The sequence below is a fragment of the Primulina tabacum genome, chromosome 2 (assembly GCF_025594145.1).
Source record: "Primulina tabacum isolate GXHZ01 chromosome 2, ASM2559414v2, whole genome shotgun sequence".
Classification (NCBI taxonomy): Eukaryota; Viridiplantae; Streptophyta; class Magnoliopsida; order Lamiales; family Gesneriaceae; genus Primulina; species Primulina tabacum.
In genome coordinates this window covers 50,788,953-50,810,678 of record NC_134551.1, presented here as the reverse complement: position 1 = coordinate 50,810,678, position 21,726 = coordinate 50,788,953, and the positions used below count along the sequence as shown (strand labels likewise).

General features: G+C 34.5%; 3 protein-coding genes across 6 annotated transcripts in view; 2 read left to right on the top strand and 1 right to left on the bottom strand.

Moving 5' to 3' along the window:
* Positions 1 to 5,467: 5,467 nt before the first annotated feature.
* LOC142536592 (cytochrome b561 domain-containing protein At2g30890-like) lies at positions 5,468 to 9,729 on the top strand. The gene is made up of 5 exons (XM_075641941.1): positions 5,468 to 5,951; positions 6,175 to 6,354; positions 6,478 to 6,639; positions 9,108 to 9,256; positions 9,326 to 9,729. Exons 2-5 carry the CDS (start codon positions 6,214 to 6,216, stop codon positions 9,633 to 9,635), a joined length of 762 nt encoding a protein of 253 aa, XP_075498056.1. The 5' UTR covers positions 5,468 to 5,951; positions 6,175 to 6,213; the 3' UTR covers positions 9,636 to 9,729.
* A 409-nt stretch (positions 9,730 to 10,138) lies between these two features.
* LOC142536577 (GDSL esterase/lipase At4g10955-like) lies at positions 10,139 to 16,391 on the top strand. Its single transcript, XM_075641940.1, has 2 exons — positions 10,139 to 10,590; positions 15,259 to 16,391. The coding sequence occupies exons 1-2, from the start codon at positions 10,433 to 10,435 to the stop codon at positions 16,229 to 16,231; spliced, it is 1,131 nt and encodes a 376-aa protein (XP_075498055.1). The 5' UTR covers positions 10,139 to 10,432; the 3' UTR covers positions 16,232 to 16,391.
* A 4,329-nt stretch (positions 16,392 to 20,720) lies between these two features.
* The window catches only part of LOC142536531 (callose synthase 7), a 29,679-nt gene continuing 28,673 nt past the window's right edge, over positions 20,721 to 21,726 (bottom strand). For 3 of the 4 annotated variants that reach the window (XM_075641937.1, XM_075641936.1, XM_075641935.1), the window contains exons 35-36: positions 21,455 to 21,640; positions 20,940 to 21,382 (exon numbers count right to left, since the gene is read on the bottom strand). In XM_075641937.1, the coding sequence (XP_075498052.1) occupies positions 21,143 to 21,382; positions 21,455 to 21,640 (426 nt within the window). In that variant the 3' untranslated portion in view covers positions 20,940 to 21,142. Of the gene's footprint in view, positions 21,383 to 21,454; positions 21,641 to 21,726 lie in introns of all 4 variants that reach the window. The other variant, XM_075641933.1, reaches the window with a different exon arrangement.

The window sequence follows — 21,726 nt, the reverse complement described above, 5'->3', positions numbered from 1 at the left end:
GCATGAGAATTAATTACACAGATTATCAATAAAATTGATAATTTAATTTACACATTATTTTGTAGTTTTTTTATATTGAATTTTGTGATTTCATCCCAATACAATGGATACTAAAAGCTTGATTTGGTGTGGTAAAAATAAGTTGCGCTTAAAGAGTTCAATTCATTATCTCAATTCATTATCCTCTTTCTGCTTCATTTACTTGTCCGTAAAATATTTTTTTTTCATGCACCAAAGAAATTTAATTGTTGGGCATCTGACTACCAACATCATGAGCAATTGCTTCCATCCGAATGTGTAGAAATAAAAATGCATAGAGTCCAAACACTCCTCACAGGATTCACTCATTCCACTCGTAAAGTGTCTAGGTATGTATCAAGGAGCTCTCGTGTCACAACATTGAAATTTTTTTACCATAAGCTTGCAAATATATCACATTCTCCACCAAATGAATGAATTAAAATGCACAAACAAGGGCTATAAATGGGTTGTACCGTGGCTAGAGGTTAGGTAGGAAAGAAATACAACGGTTTATGGAACTGAAGAACACATACACACTTTTCACAAAGACAATAGCATCCAGCTAACAATAACATCTCCAATTTCATTATAACATCCAAGAGCTTTTTTTTTTCGTTGCTCTTATTTTCCTTCTCACTCCCTTTTTTTTTTCATTTTTTTCTTTTCATTATAAATATATCTTTTTTTCTCTTTTCTTTTTTTTTTCATTTTTTTATTAGGAGTTTTTTGAAACAATGATTTCGAGCATTACTCACTCGATCTCAACAATTTGCACTTTCTTGGCTCAAAGCGATGCTAAATGCGAAAAGTTTGAATGATTCTCCAATTCAAGGCTCAAATAGAGGAATAACCAACAAAAAGATTTATCATGGCTTGTAACGTGGTTATTTGCCAACGAATAGGCTTAGGCTCGAACTTGGCTCACTAGGGATAATGAATCAGGGTGGGCTCAAAAGAACGGCACAGATGATGCGAAAGAAAACTGTTTGAACCTAATGCCCTTTACTTTTGTTTGTGCACCTCATCCATCAAAAGGTGTCAACAAAGACATGTATAACAATGTAAGTTCTAGAAAAATTAACAATGCATGACCAACACACAATCAAATAAAATGGAGCATGATATAATGTTTGCTCATAGGCTCAAAGCTCACCAAAGAAAAATGGTATGTGTGTTAGACCTCAAACACTTGTCATTTCAACACATCATCAAGAGCAACTACCCATAAATGTAGCAGTAAGAATACAAAATCAGTTGCACACAAAGAAAACATCAGGTTTTTTTTTCATAGACTCGCATCAGAGGCATTCAAGATTCAAATGAGAGAGATAACGAATAAACATTAAATGCTTTATGGATCAAACAACTTCACTCTGTCGTAATCTCTTTTCCTCTTTTTTTTTTATTTTCATAAATATTTTTTTTTTCCGAATAAATATGCAAATAAATAGAAAAAATAGAAAATAAAGATATGTACCCCCTCCCACACCTATATGTGGCAATGTCCTCAATGACACAAAAATTAAATGCACAACGTAGACACTAAAAACGCAAAAGAAGTTAGAAAACTCCCCTGAAAATTGTTGAGCATCGTGGAGCAAAGCTTTCTATTGCTGTGGCTGTGTTGACGAAGCCTGTGACAGAAGATGTGAAAGGGGGTGAGAACAAATAGGGTTAGATAAAACAAACAAAAATTCAGTTTTTTTTTTCAAAATCAGAAGATGTTTTCTCACAAGGCGTGATCACGCTTTGCTAGAAAACATCTACTGCGTGTAAGACAATTTTTTTTTCAGAAGATGTTTTCGGACAAGGCGTGATCACGCCTTGTCAAAAGACATCTACTGTGTTGGGAAATTTTTTTTTTTGGTGCAGAAGTGATATTCTTGTAAGGCGTGGTCACGCCTTGTTAGAAGACATCTTCTGGACAAAGGTAATAACAATTGTACTATGTGAAAAAAATAAAAATAAAAGAAATTAAAAATAATAAGAAAAAAAAAATTTGGGTTGCCTCCCAAAAGCGCTTGATTTTTAGTCGTCGGCTTGACCCTCAAAAGCACTCATTCAAAGAGCGGTTGACGCCCAATGTACGTGTCATATGAAACCATATATGGGTCTTGGTTCCATGTGCCCTCAAGTTTGGCTTGATGTATGCAATGTAAGCTCGTCTCCTCAACAAAACGTGACTTTAAATAATAAGCATGAGATGAGTGTATCATCGTTGGCTCTTGAAGAACAAAATCTGTTGAAATCGGCAATGGAGAAAGACAAGGATCTCCTAGATGTATATATGATGATATTATCGACGAGCTCAAATCGATAGTCTCAGGAGCTTGTTCATCTCTCAATTTCATTGGTGCCTCATCTTCGTTTGATATTTCTTCCAAAACTTCTTCAGATTGAGGCGTTTCCTCATTCAATGCCACACACTTGTGTACCATATCATTCAGTCGACTTATGATTAATTCTAGACTATATCCCTCATCTTTTTGATGCTCGAAAGGTTGGTCTGTAAAATCAGATTGGCTAATTTCTGGAGTGTATTGGTGGCTCCAACTCTGCAGCGAAGGATCCCGATACTGATGGTAGTCAAAGTCGGCCATATCATTTAGCAAATATATCACACTGTCTTCACGTCGACTAAGTAGTGGACTACCAGTTGTTAGTGCTCCATTAAATACCCATCTTCGTGTAACTGTATCCAAACCTTTAAGAAAAAGTCGAATAAGAACATAGTTAGAAAAATCATGATTCCTGAATATTGTTACTAAATTATTGAATCTCTCCCATGCTGCGTAGAATGACTCTCCGTTTTGTTGGGCAAAACTTGTGAATATTTGTCGATGAAACATCTCGAAGTATTTCACAATAAAAAATTCTCAAATTCTTCTTTTCTTGATGAATCACATGTACAAGAAGAATGAGACATAAAAAAAATAATAATAACAAAACTCGAAAAAACTAACCTTGCACCGTTCCCCGGCAACGGCGCCAAAATTTGGTGTGTTGTCGTTGAGCCACCAAACTTAAATTCCTACTCTTTAAATAAAACTAATGTAATTGTGAGCAGGGTCGAATCCACAGGGAACGAGAGATAATTGTTTTCGAATAAAATGCAAATAAAGGGGGGATTTTGGAATATGAATTTAATAAAATACTAAACTAAATTTATCCAAGAAAGGAAAACAATAAATTTAAATAATAATTAATCAACTAGCATAAAGTGAAGAATTTAATACGAGAAATATCTGATTCAAGGGAGTTCTACTATTTAATTATATCACTGTTCATCGGCAAACAAATAATTTATTCAAGTTATTCCAAGCAATTAACCTTAGAATTATAGGGATAGCCGCTAAAATTCTTGTGTTTTCCTAAATTAATTGACCGAACCCAGCATCCAGTCAAAACTTATCAATAACCAACTGGGCACGATAGCGTTCCATATTAATTAAAGATATCTTTTAGATTTGTGAAAACAGTTAATCCTAAAATCTAATAACCGAGATAGCTGCAATTGATAGATCGAGTTTCGTTGATTTATTTAGATTAAATATAGTATGATAGCACAACACATCTAATCTATGCTACTCATGTACCAATCATTCATGACAATTACGGATCACTGAATTTATGGTTAGTAGTAGAAAATTCTATATCGAATTAAATTGTCAGATTAATCGATATACAATATTCATAGAATTATATCATAAATCAACAAATACTTGGAATAAAAAGAATATTGAATTTAAGAACGAATACCTCACAGTGATAAATTAAACAGTAAAAACAACCCTTAAACCAGACTAGAAAATTGGATAGAAAATCCTTGAGCCCTTTTCTTCTTGTTCTTCACGTGAGTTTTTTTTTGGAGAGGTTGGGGAGAGAATTGATTGGGAGATTTATTTCTTGCTGCCGCCTCTCTTTTTCAGTGCGTGAATAGTGGTCAAGAACATAAAAGAAGAGAGTGTCTTGTACGTGAGGTAGGGTAGGAAAGAAAATTGGGTCCAACAAGTTTAATAGCCTAATAATCTAAAAAAATGACCTAATCACTAAAATTAAAAAATACTTAAAAAATATCCTCCAAGAATATAGAGTTTTTTTTCCACAAAAAAAAAAAAAACTCTATCCTTTATTTTTTCTTTGATATAAAAATTCCTTATTTCTCACTAGGCAGCTGAAGAATCATCACAAGGCGTGATCACGCCTTATGCAAAAACATCTTCTGAATTTTTCTGCTCCACGTCTACCACTAAGATCATATCGGCAACTTTAATTGTGATATAAAATAACCCTTTTTAGCCCAAATTTATCGCAAGAGCAGAAAACTTCATCCTACAATAAAATCACACAAAAATGTGTCAATTAAGCACGTTGAAAGTGGTAACAATGAGAGATATGACAACAAAAAATGCCAACTATTATGAGCCTATCATTATGCTAAGACTATTACTTTTTATTGTGAATATCGATAGCGTTGACTCGTCTCACAGATAAAGATTCGTGAGACCATCTCACAAGAGACGTACTCATCTATCCAACCTCACCCTAAAAATATGATTTAGGAAAAAAAAGGTGAGCACATGGGTTGTTCTTGTTATGGACTCCTGGTAGCTTACTCAAAATCACGGAAAGCAAGATCCCATGACGAGAGTCAATAAGCTAAAATATACAAAATTTTGGATCAAAAATCGATAAATATTTATATATATACAAAATTTTGGATTAAAAACAATAAAAAATATTTAAAACAATACATTTATAGTTTTATAGAGATTTCAAATGTATTTTTGGTTGGAAAAGCAACGTAATTTACGGGCAATTTAAAATGTATCAAAATGATTAAATTTCTAATGTTTAGAATAATTTTTTTTTTTGAATTTGAATATGATAATAAGTCAGTGGGGTTTAATCCAACATATGTTGAAAGCATTACACTCATGATAAATCCAATGACCACTATTGCATTAAAAAAATTGACTACACTTTGTTTTGAGTAATGATAATCATTGGATCTACAGTGAGAGCAGTACTCCGACTATAACATCTCGTCATCAATCCATGTTCCAACTGTCAATACCACTCCCCAAAATTCATGCATAAGATAATGAATTCTAGATTTACAACTTACGATGAAAATACCAAGAAAAACAAGAGCGTATCTGAGTGGAGACAAGATTTCACACTCGAGGCTCAACCCCAATACTTGACATATTTAGTGGAAACAGGGACCATCTCTTCCTTTTTGAATTTTTAAATTGCTAATAGATTTCCCACAACAAAAAGTTGCATGGGAATATAATACAATGTCAGGCTCCACCTATCTTCCTAAATTATCCTCTTATTTCTCCTTTTCTGAGCTGTGTTAGTTAGGAACCATTATTACCATGGGATCCCAAAACTGTAATATAGATCAAAAGTAAGATTGTATGTAACTTGGGATGAAGCAATAAGATTCCCAAAGTAATATGTATACATTCATATATCATGTCATGTTTTTTCAAGTTCAAACGCAAACCTTTGTGTCTTGTATCATTTTTCGCTCCCGGACTGATCAAAATTTTTAGTTGCTCTCCGAGCAAAGATGCTCCATCTTCCAAAGGACATATACATGTAATGTACTATTGTGCAGTTGCTATTATAGTATGTAATTCTTAGTGGAGCTGCAGAAAACACTGTCTCTGTTATCTGTATGATAGTGTGCAGACAATATAAGTTGACATTTTCATACCTCCGTTAAAACCCTGTAAGAAAAAGACGCCATCCTGTTGAAATTTGAACAATATCCCATATTCCTAAGCTTCTCCTATATATTCCACTGAGAAAGATATGGACTCAATGCAATACTCTCACCTTAAAAATATTCCTCTTACCATTATACTTTTGCTTTACAAGCCGAAAGATCGAAGGAGGAGGATAATAAAGATCTAAGGGTAATGCGCTACCTTTTTTCGTATAAACAAGCGTTAATAAAATTCTGTTCCATAATTAGAAAGAATATGAGAGAGAAAGGGATTTTCATAGCAAAAAACAATGTTCCATGCCACCATATACAGATAATATTTATCAATTCAAAAGAGAGAAGATGAAAGTGCTTTTTCAGCTGGTTTTCTCTTTTCGCATTTCCTCATATATGCTTCTTTCTTGTTCTCGTAGGATTTTAAGACAAAGGACCATCCAAATCAAGATTGAACTATGATATCTACACAGAAGCTGGTGCGTTTTGCATTTCATGCAGGTATTGCTGTACTTTGTCTCCTACTGTCTATCGTCTCAGCTAATGATATTACAAGAAAAGAAAACGTTCATTCGAGTAACAAACACGAGATTCCTGAGGTAGTGTGGTACTTATGCATCTAAGTTTTTTAAAGGAAACACCGCAATCGTTAGTTTACGCATATGTATACATCATGATCTACTGTTTTTTGATGAATTGGTCGACTCGGTATACGGTGTCAGATAGTTCCTCGACTATCCTTTCAAATCAAACTTCATGGATTCCTACTCTGGGCTTCAGTTGGTTTTCTTATGCCGGTTGCGATACTAATTAAGAGGATGTCAAATAGAAGGGAATCCCGGAGAAAGCAAAGAATTATACTTTACATTCATGCTATTACACAGGTAAGTTCTTCACATTCTCAAATTCATCCTGTTTTGCAACATTAGTTGCAAATTGACAGGCAACATTATGAAAGATGGCCTTTTTTCTCCTTTTAGCCACTGCGCAATATACAATATCTCTGTTAGAGTAAATGCTCTGCAAGCCAACGGTTGGCTAGGGATTTTATTGACCAAGTTGTAATAAACAATCTTTATTTTAATATAATTTAACTTTTTATGATCTTGTTATACTTTATCTGTACACCCATGCAAACAGCATAGATAAAGTCCTTGATTATGCTTTAATACAAATGAATCGTAATTCGATGTTGAAACTCATTTGTAAACACTGCATATTCTAAATTCGTTCCTAGTCGATTCAGCCGCCTAAAACAGGGATAAAGGCCGCTTGAGCTCGAGACTAGCATCTGTGATGTTGTGCACTGCGTTTCTTGGTAAGGGCATAGAGATGTCCAAACATACAGATGGGTAGTCATATCATGATTATACCGAACAACCCTCTCTCGGACTTTCCAAGTGGTTATCATTCATCGAGAGGATAAGTCCGTGGTTATGATTGTACACCATTAGTCCTTACGACCCGGGACAACACTGATGCTCTATATGCTAGGGTTGTGCTTTGACTCGTTTACCGGCTCCAGGAGAGTCATCAGGTGGCGAGATTGGGTATAGTTGCGACACATATAGAAGCCATTGCATGTAGTCGGGGATTCACCGCTCACCTGCTGGTGTGGATATCCTGTGTGATCTGATGAAATAATATTGCATGGAATCTCTGGCCAGAGTATGAGATGTACGTTGGAGAAGGAGTTCTCCAATAGTACACGCGATGCCACTATTATAGTTATCACATAGTTATCGAATTAATATGCAACCCTCGATGAACCAATGGTTGCAGATTCGATCGGGATATATGAGATGAAGGGACCGTACTGTATGTTAATCATAATCGGCTGGTTCTTGCAGGCACTATCAGTGATACCTAGGGGATCATGGGGCGATGCTACTAGACGCTCTTACCATGATCCGATGGGTGCAATCAGAAATGAGTTCTGACATTCTTGATCAAGGCGTTGATGAAAAGAATGGGGCTAACTAGGGTAAGCCCGGATAAAGGATTATGTCATGAATCACAAAGAGTTGTGAACCCACGGCTAGCTGTATCCCTGAACCATTGAGGGTCACACAAGCACTGGATCGTTTGTTCCCGTTGAGAGAATAAATTCAAGGAGTTGAATTTATATTATGATATAGTAAATTCAAGGAGTTGAATTTATGATAATTAAATTTTGAGAAAATAATTTCAAGGAGTTGAATTTCTGATATAGTAAATTCAAGAAGTTGAATTTATGAAATTTGGAGAGAATAAATTCAAGGAGTTGAATTTATAAAATTTGAGGATTTAATTTATTAAACTCAAAAGTTGGGTTTATTAAATATTAAATTTTGGATGTGATAAATTCAAGGAGTTGAATTTGTAATATTAAATTCAAATGTTGAATTTATAATATATTTAATTTATTAAGCTCAAAGGTTGAGTTTATTAAATATTAAATTAAATATGATGAATATATGTTTTATGGGCTTGTAGGAGTACAAGTCCAACATATTAAATGATTAAAGTTCTTAATGGACTTTAATATAATTAATTAAACTAGTTTGACTAGTGTATTTAATTAACAAAGCCCATTGGATTTAATTAAGGGACCTAAATCCATAATTATGAAATTTAGGTTAAAAGCTCTTGTTTTTAATATATAAATAAAAAGAAAAGGTAGCCTCCATCTCTCCCAAGGGTGATACACGAAAATCACTTCAAAATTCTCAAAAATATTTTTGACCATTTTTCAAGAGAAAAATATTTGAGTCATCTCTCAAATTTTTGATCTCAACGTAAAAACTTCTTTCAAATATTCTAGTGCTATTTGAAAGAGGAACAAATCTTCTGGTCGTGGACCTGATTAGAAGAATTGAAGAAAGTTCGTAGGGATTTTCATCAAGAGCTATCTCCGCTAAACCCGGAATAGTTGGAGCCGTGTGATTTAATCACTAAAGGTATAAAATTCTAACGCCCTATGAATGTTTGTTAAAATCATACGAGCGTCCAAACATATTTTGATTGTCAAAATAAATAAAAATTTTAAAACTTCCGCTGCGTTTGGGCGTGTAGAAAACCGGGATCCAACAATCTTCACACTAGTCTGTTATTAATGTATCATTTCACCAAGAACTTTGTTAGTTGGAATAAAAACAAAATCATGATAACCAGCCGTTCTAATAACTATGAATACTTAGCAAGAAAGGAAAACATTAAAATCAAATATATTATCGATGAGCTTCTAAAAGCTTCCTAAGCTAGTTTCTTTCGAAATGAGACCGACTGATCTGACGATATCATAAGGGCTTAAAGTTTGGCAACTAACACCTATTTTTTCTGTAAATATAAAACGATTGGGTTTCATCTGAAGGTTGTCACGGTCCTCCTTGCAACGGCAGCAGCAGTACTGTCAATAATACACTTCGAAAATTCTTTCAGCAACGATCACCAGATAATAGGCCTAGCCATTTACGGTGTCATATGGTTACAAACATTGATTGGCATGTTAAGGCCACATAGGTAAAGGTTCACTCTTGAAATTTAGAATCAGAATTACTTGAGCATAAACTGAGAGTTCTTTGTGTGCAGGGGAAGCAAAGGAAGAAGCATTTGGTTTCTTTTTCACTGGCTGGTAGGAGTAGCAGTTTCTTTACTCGGAGTCATCAACATATATACGGGATTACAAGCCTACCATAAACGGACATCGAAAAACGTTAAGGTTTGGACTGTTATTTTCGCGGTGGAGATCTCATTCATACTCTTCCTCTACCTTCTTCAAGAAAAGTGGCACTACGCACAGAAACAAGGTGCGATTTTAGGAAATGAGCCTATACAGCCTACTGATCAAGAGATGTCTCCAAGATGCCAGAGGAAAGAAGAAAATAGCCGACTTATTTAATTTATTGATCAGTATACATGTACAGATATGATTCCTCTACCCCATTCAGTAATTTATCAACTTTGATTGAGTAATATATTTTATTTATTTATATATTTAAAAAAGGCCTACAGGAACTATCATTACTCCCATGCACACCCCCTTCAATGGCCAAACATGTTGATTCTTGCTTAACTGGAAAGTTCAAATTTTGGACTAAACCCAAATCCATTTTTAAATCCAAGACCATCAACACTTGTAAAAATTATATAAGTAAAAAACTCAACGTTTTAAAATTATATTTATGTATTTCCAAAATTCGTATTCGATTTTTACATCTCAAATGACCAAATTATTATTTATTTCACATTTTCACTTATAAATCAACAATTTGCATCGTTTCCAAATTCTCTCAATCAAGCTTTTTTATTTTATTTTTTTTAAAAATCTTGAAGGTGGGACCGAGTTTAAACCTGGGTCAATTATTTACTTGCTTGATGATATCAAATTGGCCGTGTGAAGTCAACTTATGACCGTTGTAAGGAAAGCCGACACCAAAAAACCAGAAAACCAAAAGCAGGCGTTTTCAAAAAATTAGCTGTAACCATTAACGTTAGATTTATTCTAAATCCAACGAATTTAAATCCCAGATTTTTCTCTTGGAATCGTATTCCATAACAACGGCAGCAAATTCTTGACAAGCCCAAAAGCCATCCCCCACTTTCCTTTATCCATCTCTTCCTTGAAGATTCTTGGCATCTCTTCTGCGTACTTTGTAGTCGAAGTTTGAGGAGGGTTTTGTCAATTTAAGAGCGGAAATGGGGAAGCGGGAGGCGGAGGAGGAGACGAAGAGTGAGATTCTGCAGGTGATGGAAACGGAGCTCGCCACTCAAAATCAACACCCGTATGCGTTTCATGTGTCTGGTCCTCGCAACGTTCCTTCCATTAACTGGAGAGATCTCATCAGTTCCAATTGGTCAGTGTTCATTTTCCTCCTCTTTTTTTTGTCCCCTCGGTTTTGAGAATTTTGGTACTGTACTTTTGGGGAAAGTTACTTTCGCAGAAGTATCTGGGTTTGCGTCCTTGTATGAGAACACATGTTTTTGTGTGGAACAGCTGGTTCTTAACCTAATCTTGGACTTTTGGGGTTTACATGAGAAAGCATTCTACCTACTTCAGCCTCGTTTCAAGTATTATCTTTTCTTTACTCGAGTGAGGATTTTGAGTATGGTGTTTTTATTTTATTAGTATAAATGTGAACAGAAGCTTGAATTTTGTTGGAGTTAAGAAAATAACTAGTCTGAGTTGATTCTGTTGATATATGAGAAAGGTCGAGATTGATGATCTTTTACTGCATGTGGTCTCCAATGAATTTGAAACTTTACTCTGATTGTAGGTGTGATCACACTCTAAAATTAATAATCTAAACTAGAATAAAGGATGATTTTGTTGGTCGGACTCTTTCCCTTAACCATGTAAGGTTCGGATTCGACAACGATTGAACTGATATGCGAACTTGGAATGTACATTTACTTTTTGTTTGTTGTCAATTTAAATCTACATCTTTGCAAACAATTCTTTTTGTTCGTTTAAGTGCTCCAAACACACAATTCGGACTGTAGCAAATATGACTCAATAAGAACAAGAAAAAGCATGTCATCAATGAAATGATACTCCTGCTGTGAAGTTTTTTTCTTTATGGAGTTTTAGTTTATTTGTTTATTGGGATCAGACTTTGCTATTGTTCAACTACACTAGTGGATTGTTTCTTCCACAAATGACTAATGATTTTGCAATCTTTCTTCCACAAGTGACTAATGATCTCCAAGTTCTTATTTGTTTCTGCTGTATATTTGAGCTTAATGAATGTAAAATTAAGCAAAAAACTCGAAACAACTTCATCGGAGGGGGAACCCGCACTACAAGTGCTTCCTGGAATTTCCAGGCAGCTAGGGCAGCGCGGGGCGCTCTTGGCACTGCCTGAATTTTTCCAGGCAGTGAAGGCATCTCTGGGACGCCCGGAAATCGGATTCATGAACAAGCATGTTCATTTTTTGAGTTTTCAGACACCTTTTCATCCTAATGGTGTCATATGATGGTTCTTTCCTGTCCTTCGGTCCAAGAGACACCTCAAATGGTTATTGACGTGTTCCTAAAGATTGAAACCATTAAATAGAGCATCAAGGCTCATTTGAAACATCAAGGTGGGGCAAATTCTTTGTAAGGAGAAAGTGTTCAACAATTACATCAACTCAACTATCGTAGATTCATTGCCATCTTCGACGACAACTATTCCAATCGCACAAGGAGAAAAACCAAAGAAATTTTGTGGTGCAGATTTTAAAAGGTGGCAACAAAACTTATGTAGTTGTAGGAAATTTGGCAAGATTTTTAAAGGAGGATCCTCCCACCATTGTAGGAAAGAGGTCGACCCTGATAAGATGGGTTGCACTGGATGTATTGGATCAAAATGACTTTCTATGTAGAAAATACATTCTTAATGGACTTGATAATGCACTTTTTACAATGTGTACTGTCAAGTCAAAACCGCGAAAGAACTAGGGAAATGCTTGAAAAGAAGTATAAGGCTGAAGATGTTGGCTTTAAAAAGTTCATTATTGGATGTTTCTTGGAATTCAAGATAGTAGACTCCAAATCTATGGCGAGTCAAGTGCAAGAAATACAAGTACTTTTGCACGAGATTCATGTAGAGAAAACGAGTATCAAGTGAGGGGTTGCACTGGATGCATGGAATCAAAGTGACTTTCTATACAAAAAATACATTCTGAATGGACTTGATAATGCGCTTTACAATGAGTACTGTCAAGTCAAAACTGCGAAGGAACTATGAAATGTTTGAAAAAAAGTATAAGGCTATAGATGCTGGCCTTAAAAAGTTCATTATTGGATGCTTCTTGGATTTCAAGATAGTGGACTCCAAATATGTAGCGAGTCAAGTGCAAGAAATACAAGTACTTTTGCAAGAGATTCGTGCAGAGGAAATGAGTCTAAGTCAAGTGAATCCTTCCAAGTTGCTGCTTTGACTGTGAAACTCTCTTCTATGTGGAAGGATTTCAAGAATTAGTTGAAGCATAATAGAAAGGGAATGTAAATGGAAGATCTGATTGTACGACGAGGGATTGAGAAAGACAGCTGTAAAACGGAAGACAAGAAAAGTAAGATGGCTGCGAAAGTAAACATAGTGGAATCAAGTAACAAATGCAAGAAAAGAAAGATGGTCTTGAAGATGACATCAGGAATGGAACTGATCATTGTTGAGGTATTTCATGTTCCAGACATTTTAAGAACCTGGTGTCAGATTAGTTGTTGGTCAAACATGGTTTTAGGCTGTATTTGAGTCAATAAATTTGTATTGACCAAGAATGATCATTTTGTAGGAAAAATGTATCTAGATGATAACCTCTTAAAAATGAATGTAATAGTGTTTCATTGCGAGATTGATGTTGGCAATAAAACTAAAAGTTATATGTAATTGCGCTTGAGTGTTTTGATTTATGGCATGTTCATTTAGGACATGTAAATTTTAATACTATGTGACGTTTAGTGAATTTGGAATTATTGCCTAAATGTAATATCGATCCAACACACAAATATGAAATACGTGTTGAAGCAAAAATGACCCAAGTGTATTTCCAAAACATATAGAACCAAAGTTGAAAATCAACTTGTTGTTAAACAAATAAAAAGAGTTCGAGCGATAGATGATGAGAATATAGGGCACCGTTTGATGAATTTTGTTTGTCCTTGGGCATCATACATCAAACTACTGCACCATACTCGCCTCAAATCCCCCACAAGACGCCATATGAATTATGGAAAAACCATAAATCTTCCTACAAATACTTGAAAATGTGAGGGTGTCTGGCCAAGGTTGAAATACCAAAGCTTTATCAAGTCATAATTGGACCATCATTGGATATGCATATAACAGCAATGCCTGTAGATTCGTAGTGCACAAGTCTGAAAATTTTGAAATGAGTGTAGGCATGATAATTGAGTCTAAGAATGTAGTATTTTTTGAAAAAGAAAAGAAGAAAACTCTAGCAAAAGTAAAAGAGAAAAAGAAATTGAAGGTTTTATAAGTATTGATGAACATTCACACAATAAAAATGTTAGAACTGATGTAGCCTGAGCGAAGGAAGGGTTAGAACCTTGAAGTCTTTTGATCCAGATTTCCACACCTATATGCTGTAAAATTAACCAAAAACCTTACAAGATGCTTTGTTTAGTCCTGAAGCTCCATACTGGAAAGAAGTCATCAATACAGAAATGGACTCCATTATGCAAAACCTTACTTGAGAACTAGTGGATCTTCCACTAGGTACCGAACCATTGGGATGCAAATGGGTTCTGAGAAAGGAAAGTATGTCGACTAGTTAAGAGCAGTCAGCAATTCCAAGGGCAGAAAACATCATGTAGTCTCGACATATTCGTCGAAGACATAATACAGTGCGACAACCGACCTCAATAGAGTTATATCTCTATTTGAAATCAAAGGAAAACTTGGCGGATCCGTTTACGAAAGCATCGATAGAGGATTAAGTGTATAGTTTGTAAAGAGGAATGAGTTTAAAATCTACAAAATAAAAATTTTCATTGTGGAAACCCAACTTTGTTGATTAGAGATCTCAATATCTTCTTTTAATAGGACAACTAAATTATGAAAACCTGAGCAAACACTCGAAAATTATTATCTTCTTTTCTTATTCATATGACGATGAGTGTTGTTACATACCAATGTAGTGAGGTTAAGTATTGAACTTCTAATGGTTCGTTAGCTTGTAAAAGGAGGAATATGGTAGCATACTCTTGAAAGGAGACCACCTATGTAAGTGTCATGACGGGCCGCCTCAACACACTTATGAAACCAATAAGTGTTTCATGGCCAAAACTGACACATCCGATAAAAAAACCAAATTGAAAATGGCAGAGAAGTTATCGTGTAGATTATGTTGTCTGATTTTACACAAACTGCCAAGAAGCTCAAGTTCACTTTGTGGCCTAGTAAATCCAATAATATTCTGCTAAATAAAGTTCAAAGCCAAAAACCACCTACCTTGATGCGATAATTTTCCATGTAAACTCTCTTTTCGACATCACGTTCATTCGTGCATCAATTTCATTCATGTGGGAAACCCGCGCTACAATTTCCAGGGCTGCGCAGGGCGCTCTGAAAATTATTAGGATGTATTTGTAAAAAGAGCTGTTATATCTTGGGAGGAGATTGTCATAAACCGAAGCTTGTTCAACACTTATCTTAACTCAACTGTTGCAGATGATCTTCAAATTTCAAGGTATTAAATATAACAGTTTCATTGAGGTCTGCATGTATGACCATGTCCTTGGTGCAATTATTTGTCCGAAAAAATGATTGGTGATATAAATCTTTTTCGAGAAATTTCAGAAAACATACTAAAGAACTTCATGTTCATTTGATGAAAATTGTCTGAGATGTCTTCATAGGAGTACAAAGCAAATAAGTATTTCTTACATTATAAAATTTGGAATCATATATATAATTTCAGGTGAGTTTTTTCTCTGCTATATTTTCCCCCAATGTTTTATGTGTTGTTTCTGTAAAAAGTTTAAAAACTAATATGATCCCGGAAAATTGCATGACCAGGAAGGATGGTAATTACAAAAGGACAGTCATTGCCTGCTTTATACAAGCCGTGTACTTGCTTGAACTCGATAGGCAAGAGAACAGAACCACGGAAAATGCTCTTGCTCCTAAATGGTTGATACCCTTTAAGTACAAACTAGTTGAGACTCTCGTAGATGAAAGGGACGGATCAATTTTTGGTGCCATACTAGAATGGGATCGTGCTGCAGCATTAACAGATTTTGTGCTTATAAGACCTAGTGGTGCGCCAAGGGCTGTTTTGGCTCTCAGAGGAACACTTCTGAAAAGTCCAACTATTCGACGGGATATTGAGGATGATCTCCGGTTCCTAGCTTGGGAAAGCCTGAAGGGATCCGTAAGATTTAGTTGTGCTTTGAAGGCTCTAAAATCAATATCTGAAAAGTACGGTAGCAGCAATATATGCATTTCAGGCCATTCTCTGGGAGCCGGTTTTGCTCTTCAAGTCGGAAAAGCACTAGCCAAAGAAGGGATATTCGTGGAGGCACATTTGTTTAATCCCCCCTCAGTTTCACTGGTTTCAAGTCTAAGAAACATGGGAGAAAAAGCAGGGATTATGTGGAATAGAGTCAAGTCAATAATCCCTTCTAGTACTGAAATTCAGGCTACCGGTGATGATGGCTCGAAGTCTGTAACCTTAGGATTAAAGCAGTGGATACCGCATCTGTATGTAAATAATAGCGACTATATCTGTTGCTATTATGCTGATCCAGATGGCAGAGAAGACAGCTCGGCAGAGAAAGAGAATACAAAACCAAGAAACGAATCTTGTGCTGCCAAGCTTTTTGTGCTGTCAAAGGGCAAGCAAAAGTTTCTTGAGGCGCACGGTTTGGAGCAATGGTGGTCAGATGACTTGGAAATGCAAACGGCTCTGAATAACAGTAAACTGATTAGCAGACAGTTGAAATCTTTGTATAGCCTCCCGCCTGCAGAACGATCCCCGAGCAAGGCTTGATAAGGAGAAAATTCAGTCATGCTTTTCTTCTTTTTTTATGACAAAAAATCAGTATATGAGTTCCTTCAAAAGTTGAAGGGACAAAAAAAATAACAACCGGCTCATATATCTTATTATGTTGCGATGATTCCTATTTCCTAGTGTCCTTGTTTTCAATCCATGCGTTGTTTCTTTCTTTGTCTGAGTTTGTTTCCAATTCATTTTTGCCCTTTAAATGTATATTCTGGTGGCTGTCAATACATTGGAGTTGGTTTCCTTTGGCCAAGTAGCGCACACAATGGCATGTGTAGTCTCTCTTTGAAAATAGGTTTACGCTTATAAAGTAATGTTTATCTGGTCTTTTAAAAATATTAAAAATACACATTAATATATGTTCAAAAATACTCTCAAATTTTCCACTTGAAAAATGTTTGTTTCAGTTGAATACTTTAGCATTCAAGCTCACCCGTTATGGGCAATTCATATTTTACTTTTGAAAATTTTAATGGAAGACAGCATGAGTGAGTGACTTTATCAATTTAAAAAATAAGAATTATTCTCTTTAATATGGACCAAAATCAATAATTTGACAAACAGATGGAATTTCCATATATGCTACGTTTTATATATGTATAAGCCGGCTAACTATGTATTTGGATCATCTACTGTGTTGAAAATACAGCATTTAGTGCTGTGTATTTTTTACACGAGATGATCACGTGATCATCTCGTGTAAAAAATAAACAGCACTAAATGCTGTGTTGAAAACACAGCAAATGATCCAAATCCGGCTAACTATATAGGTTTCCTCCATAATAGTCGCAAACATTCCCTTCTTATGTAGAATAATGAACAACATAATTTTCTTTTCGCTTACAATGATTTTAGTATATTTTGAAGAACTGGTAAATCAATTATCGAACTGTTTATAATTTTCTTTAAATAATCTATTAGATTCCTCATAATTTTGTATTTGTAGCATAATTTATATAGATTTATTCTCTAATGAAATTCTCGTCCTCTTGAGTGTGTGATCTGATATATCCCATACATTATTTTTAAAAAAAAAAATTATTTAAGAATGCACCTGAGTGGAGACTGTGTTTCCATTAATATTAGAGGCATTCTAAGAAACGAACACAACAACTCGGTGCATTCTTCGAATTAGCTTGAAATATTGTTTGATTTGTATCAAATTAGCAGCTTGAAGTTTATATATCCATGCATCATGCATTTTCAATCATATATATTCGAATTCAAGTTGATAATATTTGGTTGGCTAGCTAAAGACGAGTGGATAAAAAAGAAAAAAAATCGTCTATTTTGTTCTGTTCTAGGAAATATATTATTATTTCTTCTGATAAATCGAAAAGAAAAATCACATTCATTAATATAAATTGTATTGAACACATAACAGCAGTATATACACACCTAATTAGAGATACAAAATAAACATATATACCAACAGTACAATACTTAAATTTCCTCAATTTGCACAAAAGGTGCATAAACTACACATTAATTTCCTATATCTCTATATATCTATATATATATACACACATATATATCAATATACATATATATACGCATACCTACATATGACATATATATAGATATAGAATTCAGACAATACAAAAATATAAGAACGTCTGTGCTCAACCCTTCGATCAATACAAATATACTACACATAAAATACGTGTATATATGTACAGAAGATCGACCATGTCATATCATGGTCGATAAATCGTAATCATAAACGCAGACCTCTTGCTGATTCATCCCACAATCATACCATCCATCATAGTGATCATACGAAGAAATCGAGTCCATCTCCATTAAAAGCATCTCCAAATCTCCGTACAGCGATGAAAATCCCTGGTTTTGGCTACTCAATGATTCTTCCAACACACGGTGATCGTGAGACTCATGCACGCGTAAATCTGGTGAACCCTCCAAAGGTGTGCTGAAGCACGACGATTCGACGCTATTTTCTTGATACGTGCGCGCTTCCCGCGTTGGTGGAGATAGAGGGATCGATGAAGGAGGCGGGGATGGGACGGGGGATTGGTTGTTTCCATTTCCGGTTAGCTCTTGCACCAGATTCTTGAAATTTGAAGAGTCTGTGATGTAAACTTTAGGTCTTAAAATCTTGATCAAACTGTTGAGGGACTGTTTCTTTTCCTTTTTGGGTGTTTTTAGGGGAGGCTGTGTTGTGGATTTCTTCTTCATTTTGTGCTGGAAAATGGGAGAAGGGATATAGTTTTCTTTAGTTTACTGTTTAACCTTGAAAACCACTACCCACTACATTGCTTGTATCGGAGAATACTAAGAGCTAATTATATATGAAGGTTTTATTTGGATTTAATGCAATTATTCGGAAAATAATTTAATCATTAAATAATGTTTTGCAAAGGCCTAGTCATTGGACAGAAAGATGCTAAGAAATTACACGTAAATAGGAGGTTATACGTTGCCAAATAGTTTCGAGCAGGTCTCTTGTGAGACGGTCTCACGAATATTTATTTGTGAGACGGATCAACACTACCGATATTCACCATAAAAAAATAATATTCTTAGCATAAAAAGTAATATTTTTTCATAGATGACTCAAATAAGAGACCGGTCTCACAAAATACGACTCATGAAAATGTCTCACAGCAAGTTTTTGTCAATATATAGTTTCAGGGTAATTTTATTGCACACTTTGCAAAAATCTTTTGGTACGGTTTGGTCCATGAAATATCATGATGATAATATATATCTATAATAAATCCGTTTTTATGACTCTATTCATTTGTAGAACTTAATTCAAACATATATGCATGAAATAAAACTTTATAATAATTTTATGTTTTATTATTCACATCAAACAGAGCCTTAAGTAATCTTTTATATTTCATGTATTTTTATTGATGATACCTACAATAATCGTCAGCAAATGAAAAATCACACATATAGCTTTTAAAAGGAGTTTAATTCATATGTAGTTATTCACTAATTAATATGTGTGTGTGTATATATATAATGTATAAATTAGGAATATTTTCTACGTACTTCATAAAAATCAAAAAATACAAAACGCAATCCTCCTCACATTTAATAAACATTTTCCTATATTAATAATGTGGAATTTGTAGCATACCAATATTATGCCAAGATTTGTAATTATGTGGATGTCGATTTGGCCATCTTTCTTAAAAGCGTGAAGAGTAATACGATAAGAGATAAAAATATATATATAAATATATTACATATGGACTTATTGTAATTAGTATATATTATGTTAAGTAGAACAACAGTGAAGGCACGGTGATAAACTATTCACCAGCTTGTCTTCTTTTTCAAGATTATCATACGTACGTGTATATGGCAAGATAACGGATTTCATTAACATTGATTGTAATTGTGCAATTATTGCGAAAAAGATTATTAGATATAATAATTTGTCACATGCTGAGTAGATAAATCGAAACGCGATACTTGAACTGTTGTAGTTTAAAATATTAGAATTATACCATTATCATCACTTTTCTTAAAGCGGCAAACTCTCGCTCCAACAAAATATAACGTGATTGGTATATGTAAGACATGAAAAAAATGTCACATGAGACGATAAGCATATATATATGTCAATATTTCTAGTTTTTGGCGTTGGCTGTCTTTTACTCTATCATTATCACAAATTTATTAGTTTAGCCTTTCACAATCACACTTTAACTAAACTTTATTAGGCGCTTGCTTAAATATTAATTACGCATTTACACTTAATGTATCCATTTTCTCTGCATTAATATGTTTTTTTTCGCCAAGATTATTTCTATTATTACGGAAACAAAAAATTTATTTCATCGATATTTATATAAAAAAACTTATTAATTATTTCTATAATATTCATACGAGGACAATATTCTTATAAGAATTTGCCAATCTAAAAAATTATCCATTACACAAATATTGAATATATATATATATATATATATATGAATAATTTATTAGTAAACAACGAGATTTACATTTGATGCGTGTGTGCTTGTTATGGATTGTTTGATCACGATGAACGTCTTTATCAAATACCATCGCTTTCCCAATTTTTTATAATAATTGATTTTCCAAATGTTTAAAAATAAAATTTTACATTTTAATTTGTCTTTAATTATGATAATTATTAAATAATTAATAAAATATTAAATTAAGCACTTGGATTTAAATATCATGATCCTTAAAACCTCAACTTTTGTACCTATCACCGATCCATGCGCAATATTTGGATGTGCACAACTTTTGTGCCCTTGTAAATTTCTATTTATATGAAAAAAAAAAAGAAAAGAAAAAGAAATGTTTCAATGGCAATCCTTATTATTTGATAAGAAAAACATACCAAGTAGGATTTATTTGAAATAATTAGGCAACAATTGACCATTTAGTGAGAAATAAAAAGTCACGTACATAAACACGAGCATATGTCTTGAGAGAAAACATGAGTAAATAGAACATGAAAATCAATCACAGATAAATGTAATATCAATTAAATTAGTTTACTTATTAAATCGAAATCTATACTTTATACTTTGAATATAAACGAATTTTTCCCAGTATATTATAATAGTTGTAAAATGCATCCCCTCTATTATATTCCTGAAACATAAAACTCTATTTCGACTGAGAGAGCACCAGGATAACCAGACACGGACAACTCTAAAAGGCGGCTTTACGAGTAATGTCCTAAGGGTAGCACAGAAATTTCGCTTGTTAACGCGGCTTTTGGCTATTTCAGCAGGGGCACAAAGTGGAGCTGAATCCATGATACATTACCAAACCAGTCTCCACCAATTAATCATCCTAGGTTCAAACAAGTAATAAAATTGTTACTGCCATCTTTCTTTCAAATAGTTAATAACAAGCATTTAAATTGTCAGTGTAGAGATAAGAAAATCAACTGGATGGCGCCTTGTCTTTCTTCCCAGCTAAAATCATCGAAATCTGTAGTCCCCGACTGAAAGCTTGATTGAAAAGAAGCCTCGTCTGGAATTCTGATACAAAGGGGAACCAAGATAACACGACCACCGGCATGAAGATAATGAGCCCCATTATGGCTTCATACGCTCTAGATAGCTCCATCACCGAATCCCAGATCCCGATACCCTTTAAACACGGCCCACATGCTTGAGCAATCTGGAAATAGATAAGTCAGTACTAGAACTTGTGGGTCTAATTAAAAAACTGTTGATAGCATATGAAACTTACCAGAATAAGGGCCCAGCCAGTGGGCATGAAAGCCAAGATAGCAGCAAAGATATCACTTACAGTTAGACCACACACCACAAATAGTACAATCATAACTGATACAAATCCAAGGAACAAAAGTGCTTTTAGAATCCTGGACATAAGCTGGAAGTCGGTACCAAATCTTCGTCTACCCATTGACACCATCTGTTGTAAAAAAATGGTCATAAAATCCTGTGAACATTGTGTTAATTAATGTAAAGGCGGCGAAGAACTAAGGAGATAAAGGCTCA